This window comes from Nannochloropsis gaditana, assembly GCF_000240725.1.
Source record: "Nannochloropsis gaditana CCMP526 unplaced genomic scaffold scaffold925, whole genome shotgun sequence".
In the NCBI taxonomy this organism is placed as follows: Eukaryota; class Eustigmatophyceae; order Eustigmatales; family Monodopsidaceae; genus Microchloropsis; species Microchloropsis gaditana.
The window spans coordinates 1-9019 of record NW_005803028.1 but is presented as its reverse complement, the minus strand read 5'-3'; the positions used below and the strand labels follow the sequence as shown (position 1 = coordinate 9019).

Below are 9019 nucleotides of genomic sequence, written 5' to 3'. Positions count from 1 at the left end.
TGAGCAGACATTTCCTTGACGGCCACCGCGGCGGCGGCACTGGCTGCGGCTTGAGCAGCCGCCACCGTCAGCATCTCTCTGCGGAAAAGTCGGTACATCAAGCCCAGCTCTTCGTAGCGTCTCTGCCGCAAGAGCCAGGCGCAGCCCCCGACCTCCCGCGTGACCACACTCTCCCCGTGCGCTTGCACCAACTCCTGGACGGCCACCACCAGAGACTCCTCCCCCAGAGCCCGACTTAGATCGAATTCCCGTAGCAAGCCCTCTTCGTGCAGCAGGGCTGTCTCCACGCGCCGCATGTACCACCCCACCCGGCTGGCGTCTTCCCTCCCTCCTTCCTCCGGGCCCCCCAGGCCCCCCATCCAGAGAGCGGCCCTCCCGGCAAAATACTTGCGGGCCGAGGCCAACAGCCGGTCTTTTAGCTCCGTCGTCACGCCCGTCTCGACCAAGAGCTCCACACAAGCTCGACAGGCCTCCTTCTCATCCGCGTCCACGGTCGGGCCTGTCCTCCCCCCCGCTCCCCCACCATTATCCCCCTCTCCCTGGCTGCGCCAGCGCGTGACCACATTGTCGATGGCGAGGACCAGGGGGAGCAATCTTCCTTGCCCAGAGCGTGAAAAGACGATCTTGGAAAATTGCCTGAGACCTCGTTCTGAAGAGGAGGAGTGCAAGGAAGCCGGACAGCTAAATAAGAATGAGGGAACCGGCACACGAGGAACCCGCGCCCCCGGCCCTTCCTCTTTCATCTCCCGTCTTCCACTCTCCTGGCCTTGATCATAACGTACCTTTTAGTCCCATTTTCCCGGGTTGTCTCCCCAGGTAACTGCGCTCGACGAAGATGAGGAGCTTATGCAGCCAGTTGTTCAAGACGACGTATCGACCCCATTGCTCCCCCACCGCGCGCAACAAGTAGCCATCGTGCGCAGCCGCTAGAGACGGCAGAGTCACGCGTTCCAGATAGCTCGTGAGGGTCTCCAGATGCTTGGCCAGGATGAGCGGGTGCCGGTCCAGATCGTCTCGGTTCGGGTCGTTCACGACGTGGTACACGCTCCTGCAGAAGGGAGGGGGGCCAAAACGGGGAGTTGTGGTGTGAACGTAGTGTTGTGCGGGGTACTGATTGACGTATAAACACGTCTTGAGTCCTTGTCGGTTTTTCTAATGACCCCTTCAATTGCTTGACTTACGAATACACTTCGTAATACTTCTTTCGGACCACCTCCGTGGCCCGGGGGTCAAAGTTCGCCAATGCCGCTTCTAAGGGATCCAAGACCTCGATCCGCACGCGTTCCCAAAGTGCATCTACTTGCTCTTTATCTTGAATTTGAAATCGAATGGCTAATGTGGAGTTACTGCCACCTGCGCATCGAGGGCCTACGGGGCTAGCTTCAAGAGGGCCTGCGACGCCCGCCCGCTCTGAAAAAGAGACGGAGGGAGGGGACGAAACACCTCCACCGCTGCTACTGCGCGTGATACGGCTGCTCATAGCCCCCTTCGTTACACACTTGGCTTTGCTCTGGCGGTGGGTGGAAGTCGGAAGCCAGCTCTCGGTGGAAGTGGTAGTTTAGGCTCTATCCAAAGGAGGGTGAAGGTGGACGGTGCCCCTTTGTCCTCCGACAATCGAAATGCCTGCACAATATGATTGCGTGTAATTTGAATATTACGAAAATCAGTTTTTCCTCACAATTCATCCTCAAGAATGGCCAAAAGATACATATGTACACCTGTAGATGGTGTGCGGTACGAGGGGCATGGCGACACGTCGTTTCAACCAGGTCGACGTCCCTGCCTGACAACGTCTTTGAAAAAATACAACACGGACAAACACGCCACGTCGACGTCGTTTCTGCCCTACATTTCATCTGTTATAAGCATGTAGCCCGAGTGGATTGCTTCAGTCAACACGACGGCCCCTTTGCGTGCGGGTTTTAATGTGGCCAGGACTAGGGAGACAGGAAGGGCTTGAAGGCCGGGGAGAAGGCTTCTCGTCGCTCCGCTTGGCGAGCTTCATTGCCCCTGAAACACGTCTCAGCGCACACAAGACAGCTGTGTTCTGGGATGCCAAGAATACATTCTACGCATGTAGCTCTGAGTTCACACGTTTGAATCAGTATCTGCTAGTAGTCGAGCATTCCAGAACCCTGAGGGAAAAGTATCTTTCCTTACTTCTAATTATGATCCTGCTCTCTCAAGGAAACCATGTCGACCAGCGCTGCTGCTGCTGCTAAGGCTAGCACAGGGTTGAAAAGCAGTGTACTGGGTGGATATCGTCGATTGCTACGACTGCGCTTGAGAGTCTTTCAGGGAGACCAATACGCGATGGACCAAGCACGGCTACAGCTTCGCACCGAGTTCAATAAGCACCGGGTATGTCCATGGGGAGGCAATAAAGTCAGCAAGGAGACAATCAATGAAGGCGTTTGATAGGCTTACATTTGTATGGAAGCGTGAAAAAGTGGCCTTCGATAGTTTTCTCCAAAAATTTAACACGGTTCTTTATCCAGCAATCTCGACCTCTGATCGCCTCCTCCCTCTCCAGCACGTCCAGGACCACCGCGAGCTTGAGGGGCTGGTAGCGGGCATCCGGGAAGTGGAAGAGATGTTCAGCGAGAACATTGTCCAAGGACGTTTGAACGAGGCGGGAAACTACGAGGTGCGCTTGCGCCCCGAGGTGCATTTGAAAGGCAAAGAGCACGAAATGGTCACGCACGTGGACGACAGGCTTGTGGGCGACACCGTGGTGGTGGAGAGGAGCAGGGCGCCCAGGGACGGATCGGCACCCGGAGGATCCTGTCAAAGTGGGAAGGGGTAGGGTTCGCGAGCAGGACACCGGTAAAAAGGGAACCGGAAAAGAAAGCAAGCTCTCGTGGCATTTCCTGTCGTAGCCCGTCCTAGACTAGGTCATTGCTTTACAAAAGGCCCTACCCTTCCACGGTCTTGCTCGCGTCCCCTTTCCTGCCCATCGGACTCCTCGCCGATAGCGAAGGTCCCTCGTCTAGCCCTTTCCCTATCGCATCGCTTTCCCCGCCGCGAACCCCGCCTTTCTCGTGCTTTCCCCCCGTTCCTTCCCATCCCTCCTGCCCTCCTGCCCTCCTTATTTGTGGGGAGCGCCCAGACCCCCTTTCTTGAGCGTGGGAGTAACGGGCTGGCGCCCCGGTCGAGCGGCGGAGGCTCGTCCTGACCCTGAGGAGGCAGGGAGGGAGGACGCGGAGGAAGACGAGGGGCGGGAGGTTGTCGCTTTCTTTTTCTTCGCTGGGGCCGTCTCCATCTTCCCTGCTCCCAAGCCAGGTTTCGTTGTTGCTTTCCTGACAGAAGCTTTGGGCTTTCCAATGTTTTTTAATTTCCTGGCCCCCGACGGGCTGCTCTTGCTCTTGCTGCTGCTGTGGCTGCTGCTGGTGTTGGGAGAGGGCAAGCTTGGATCCGCCACCGTGGACGATACCGATGCCGGGGGGGCGGAAGCGCTTCCACATTCCTCTACCATCTTTGTATTGGATGTTTTAATCCGCCCTGCTGTCACCGGGCTTTGAGGAGGCGCCGGGACGGGTGGGGAGGTCGCACTTGGTGCCCGGGTCTCGCTTACTGTCGCCGCAGGTCTGTCGGTCAGCACCTGGTCCCTGCTCTCGATGGGTACCTTCACCTCCTTCCCCTCCTTCCCCTCCGTCAATTGGCCCACCTCCGCCTTGAGTGCGTGGTTGCTGGCCTCTAATTTGAGAATAACTTGCTGCAGCTTCTCCTCCCTGGCCAGAGTCACCTCCACCAACTCTCTTTCTGCGCCTAAGCGTTTCTTAAACTGCCTCCGTTCCTTCTCGAAGGCTTCCTGCAAGGCTCGCAATCCTTCATCTTCCTTCTCCCTTTCCTCCTCTTCGTTCGCACCCGCCGCACGTGCGGCCGCCAAGGCGCTTTCCAACCTCCCTACCACTTCTTTCCCCTTCCGTCTTTCTTCCTCCACAGCCTCCCTCACCGCCTGCCCTATCGCCGTCTCCGCCTCCGTCCTCCACCTCTTCCTTTCCCTCTCCAGTTCCTCTTCTATCCGGTCCTCCTTCTCCTGCGCCCGCGCCAAGGCCTGCACTGCTGCTTCTCGCACCCTCTCGTTCTCGGCCGCTTGCTGCTTCCCGGCCTCCCGAAATCGCGCGAAGTCCTCCGCACGCTTGGCTCGCAGACGCCGCAGTTCGTCTAAATGTGCCGTATGCAAGGTTCGGAGACGACTCAGCTCGGACTCAAGGGCCCGCACTGTGGCCTGTAAGTGGCGCGTGTCCCCGCCCGGGCGAAGCCATTGAAGGGGATCTGGGAGGGGAGGAGGAAAGAAAAAGTGGACAACGGAGAATAAGGATGGATTAGCTATGGGCGCAAGCTAGTGGTAGGATTCTCCTGCCTTGGCGCCCTGAAGCAAATGGATGGTCCTTGCTGACAACAAAAAGGATTGCGAAAAGACGGACAGGAGGTTCCTAACCATGGGAATGCAAGGCTGAAATGCATGCCAAGAGAATCCGACATGGGAGCTAACCGTCAGAAGATCAATAGTGCTCAACTCACTTGTAAGTGGCAGCTTCCACAGCTTGGCTCCATGGGTAGGAGCTACGAGATTGATGAGGGGGAAGAGGAGGAGGAGGAGGAAGGGTCTCGTGCCTATTACGGGCACGTGACATCTTAGGTGCGCCTTTCTGCGTCCCTGCCGACACTTGCTCGCGGTTGAGCTCAAATTACAGGAATCATTATTGCTACAAAAACTTCTGTTGCTCTCTCTGCAACAATTTAATCCTGTCATTCCAAAAAGACGTCCAAAAGCCTTGCTTCCACGGGAGCCTTACCACCGGTGATATACGTATCGAAAAGAGAGGGGGAAAAACTGCTTGGCAGCTGCCCGAAACACGCGATCTCCACTCAAAATTCAAGCTCCTCCTGTGGGCGCAAATGTCACGGTGAACGAGAAGTATGTAAGTGCGTTGTATGACATCAAGGCGGGTTCCTTGGTGATGAAGGCGGTCGGGAGCCTCAGGCAGCGAGCCTCCCTCTTCGATGCCCTCTTTGACGACCGAGGGGGTACCCCTCCGATCTGCCATGGTACGCCATAAGCAGGCGCGCGAAAGGCACAAGTAGTTCGCGCATATGTATTTTCTTCGACAGGGTACATCGATTCTCGCAAAGCTTGAGTGGATGGGTGACAAAACCATGTGGAGGTAGCGGCTTTCTCGAGTCGCCCTCTAGGAATGCCTCCTCTCTCAGCGTCATATTATTCCATTTTCTTTCTTAAAAGCCAGTTTAAACGCACAACTTATCCTAGAGATGCTCTTGAAGGACATGACTATTCATAATCTCGAAGTTCGCCTCACACTTCCGATGCTTTGGCAAGCTACATGCCTGTGCCGGGCATCAAACTGAACATGTGAGGGGAGGCCACTGCACACTCTCAACGCCACAAACGTAACCCTCTAATTTCACCCATTGACGTATATAAATTTTGGGGAAGACAACTTTCGCGCGGCTCTGTCGCCCATTATATTTCAAACTTCTCTACAGTGACGCAGCGGCTCCGACCCTCGTACCCCTTCTCTCGGCATGGTGTGCTCGTTATTCGCTGAGCATGCGATATACCCGTGGTGACATTCCAAATGACGACCTCTGTTATGTCCGGTGCTCCATCACATCTGTGTGAGGACCACATAAATAGCTTGTGGTAGCTAGTGCACGAGCTTACCTGCCTGCTTTCTTCTGCTTGTCTTTTTCCTTAAACATAAATAAGGCTCCAATGACACTGTCACTTCCATGCGCCTTGCTTGACTTCAAGATGCCTTCTTACCTGCAGAGTTATTATTTGCCTATCATTTTTCAGTTCATGCAATCCCCCTTACATGGTGGAGTTTGTCACCTAGGAAGCGGCGCAGCGGCGCCAGTGTTCTTCCCTTTTCTTCCATGCTGTACACCCTCGCTCAGGCCTGCCAATGTCTCCACTCCTCAGGATGCTGCCCTCCCTCTTTCATGCCCGGCGTAGCAGGGATTGCTCCCGCCTCAACGTTCCCTCGACCCCTCCCCTTCCCCTTTCCCTTCCCGCTGCACCCTTACTTCTTGCCCCTCAATGTCTCAAAGAGAAACTTGGGAGGGTACTGGGGTCGCAGCACGTTCAGGCCCACCTGACCGTTGTAGGCGAAGAGCACGGCGACCTCCGAATCGGGCTCGTAGGAGGTGACGCGCTCACTCAGCTGTGCCTTCACCCCGTCGTCCATGCGCGGGTCGGCCAAAAGTTCCTCGAGCGTGGTGAAGGACAGGGAGGAGCAAGTATGTAGGCCTCCCCCCTGGCCTTCCGCCCCCCCCTCGCCTTCTGCTTCGTCATCACAGTAGACAGCAACGGCTCCCTTGCTGCCCGAACGCACGTACCCCTCGTAGCCACACACGCACAATTCCTGGCCCTGCGTGACGATCAGCTCGTTGAAATGCTTGGCCCACTCCATCTGCTTGGCCTCCGTTTCCTCCTGCAGTTTGCGACGCTGTTCCCCGTAGAACGACATGAGGGGCGGAGGGAAAATGCTGCTCCGAGTCCGGGTCCCCCCGTCCGTCATGGGCGCCGACGAGAGCTGGGAGGGCGGCAAAAGATGGGAAACAAGGAGGTTTTGTGGCGTCCCAGTGGCTTTTTGCAGGGAAGGTACCGCGGGAGAAACTAGGAGGAAGGCAGTGACGGGAGCGGGGGAAAAGTCAGATGCGAGGAAGCAGCTGAAGATCACCAGGGCAGCTGCGACCCTAGGGCCGCTGCGACCGGGGCAATTTTGCGTAATCATTCGCTCTGATTGTCGTATTTGTGCGTGACTGTCCACGATAGAGATGTTTGGGCAAATGCAGGAGGAACCAATGTCTAGGTCGGGGTCGAGGATGCGGCTTGAGGTTCTCCCCTTCCTCGGAGAGACAGGTTGCAGTGTCACGCAAAAGTCGCAAACACGAGGATTCTCCCGGCACAACCCCACTCTTGCCCTTCAAGCACCTGTCAAGAATGGACTGTGAGTGCTTTGAGAATGGTCACGTAGTGGCGTGACTCGTCATTGCAGGTTTAGGGCGGGTGTTGGCTTATTTTTCGGCCGGGAGGATCCTGTGTCTGTGAGCCGGCGAGGGCCCGGAGAGTCCTCGGACTAAATCTTTGTTTGAGCGATATTATGGTGAATTGACCCAGTTAGCCGTTTTTAAGGTTCGCGCAGTGGAGGATATGTGTTGACGGGGTAGGGATTTTTTTCGATACGTCAACAAGTCCACTTGTATGATACCATCCACTCGTAGAGCGTGATTTTTCTCCTTTTTCATATTTCTCCGTGTCCAACACTATGTAGTACCCATCCGTGTCCGTTTCATTCATGACCGATGCTTTTCATGCAATATACATTTATATACTCGGATACAGGAGGGACGATAATGGAATTTGTGATGCAGACAAGGCAAAGAATGTTGAAGGCCGCCGCCTGCGGTCTCTTGGTGCTGTTGTGTATGTATGTATTGGTCCTGGACGGGCCTATTTCTACTTGGGGTGAAACGACACAGCACATCCAGCTCCCAGCAACACCATGCCCTGCCCCACACTTACTTGAAGATATCCTTGTAGTCATATCATATCATTGGAACGTGAGTAAACTCGTGTATCTCACTTCCATGCTCGATCTTAGTCAGACCTACGAGACTAAAGTAGACGTCCTCATCGTTACAAACAATGAGAAGGCTCTACATGAGTTTCTAGCCGCAAAGGGATACATTGGAGGAAGCAATCCCACCATTCAACTATGGCAAGCTCCCACGTCAAACGACGATAATAAACACTCGTTACTTTGGGTCCACAGGCAGGCGATTGAAAAGGCTGTGGAAAGGCATCCCAATTATACGTCGATATTCTACATGGAAGACGACACGCGCTTGTCCTGGCCGACTATAGTTTCCTGGGCACTGGATACAGAAATCCTTGAGCCGTTGAACTTCACGCGCTGCAACTATCGAACAGAGGTGGATGTGGAGACGGGGGACTTCAACATGCTGGATTATACGCAACCTCTAGAAATCACCAGCGAAAATCTGCTGGATGCAACTCGAAATGCCGATTTCTTACGCGTACAAGAACGGCTGCAAAGACAACTTGCGCTAGGTTGTGGGAAGCATCACGACAAGACACGATGGTCTGTCGGCGTCCATGATCGATTCGCCTCACCGACATATCCATATCAAGGCATGTGGATGGCCACACGCGCCCAGCTTGCCCGCTTTATGGCACACCCTTACTGGATACAAGAAATGGCATTGAAAGCCATTTTGGCTGATGACATGTATATGGGGTACCCCGAGCGCACTACGGTGATGAATTTGCTGATCAACGTGCCTGAAGGCTTTCGTTCTAATTGTATGGTCCCCCTTGTCCTCAGCGATCAAGGTGATGGGGTCCTGAAGCCCACTTTGCCGTCGGTCGCCCTTGTTGAGCACATGCGAATCGGTTATTCGCCCGATCCAAATAGCCGACACGGAAAAATCCATGTGCAGCTAGCGGTCACTGGGGATGTCCTGAGGAGATAAAAGCGAGGGGGGAGGCAGAGGAAAAAGATTTTATGAGGGAAAGAGCGAGAAGGTGAAAGTGAAGTTCGTTTTGAAATTTTGTACATTTGTTATCTAAAGAATAATCCGAAGTATTCGCATGACGCATGGTTCGGAAGATTCTCGCTACACAATTTTAATATGCGAACCTTTTCCAAGTTGTCAATGGGTCTGGACCTGCGCACGAAGAAAATCAAGGCTCTTACGCGCCCAGCGACGTCTCAAAGACAGTGTGACAGGTCAATCAACAGCATATGGACCGCACAATTACGGTGCTCAAGGAGGCGAATCAGTATGGTTACGCGGGGCGCGACGAGAAGCGGGGCCGTGACGGCAATGTCAAGACGACTGGGGACTTCATCTCTGCGCAGGACAACCATAACAATGACCCGTCGGTTGGGGCACCGCTGGATGGGCGTGACATGGAGTCCGCGCTTGACTTCGAGGGCGTGGAGCTGAGGAACGGGGAGGGTTG

At 54.9% G+C, this 9019-nt stretch overlaps 4 protein-coding genes across 4 annotated transcripts; 1 reads left to right on the top strand and 3 right to left on the bottom strand.

Annotated features, from left to right (window-relative positions):
- Positions 1-2185: 2185 nt before the first annotated feature.
- NGA_0427300 (uncharacterized protein) lies at positions 2186-2868 on the top strand. The gene is made up of 2 exons (XM_005853378.1): positions 2186-2361; positions 2534-2868. Exons 1-2 carry the CDS (start codon positions 2194-2196, stop codon positions 2804-2806), a joined length of 441 nt encoding a protein of 146 aa, XP_005853440.1. The 5' UTR covers positions 2186-2193; the 3' UTR covers positions 2807-2868.
- A 66-nt stretch (positions 2869-2934) lies between these two features.
- On the bottom strand, positions 2935-5294 carry NGA_0427100 (uncharacterized protein; the record flags this gene model as incomplete). Its single annotated transcript, XM_005853376.1, has 3 exons — positions 2935-4278; positions 4528-4620; positions 5264-5294. 3 exons carry the CDS (start codon positions 5292-5294, stop codon positions 3089-3091), a joined length of 1314 nt encoding a protein of 437 aa, XP_005853438.1. The 3' UTR covers positions 2935-3088.
- A 756-nt stretch (positions 5295-6050) lies between these two features.
- On the bottom strand, positions 6051-6764 carry NGA_0427200 (uncharacterized protein; the record flags this gene model as incomplete). The annotated part of the gene is made up of 1 exon (XM_005853377.1): positions 6051-6764. One exon carries the CDS (start codon positions 6762-6764, stop codon positions 6051-6053), a length of 714 nt encoding a protein of 237 aa, XP_005853439.1.
- Positions 6765-8493: 1729 nt separating this feature from the next.
- NGA_0427400 (uncharacterized protein) lies at positions 8494-9019 on the bottom strand (the record flags this gene model as incomplete). The annotated part of the gene is made up of 2 exons (XM_005853379.2): positions 8494-8514; positions 8805-9019. Coding segments are annotated over 2 exons (236 nt in total), but the record flags the coding sequence as incomplete, so codon positions are not given.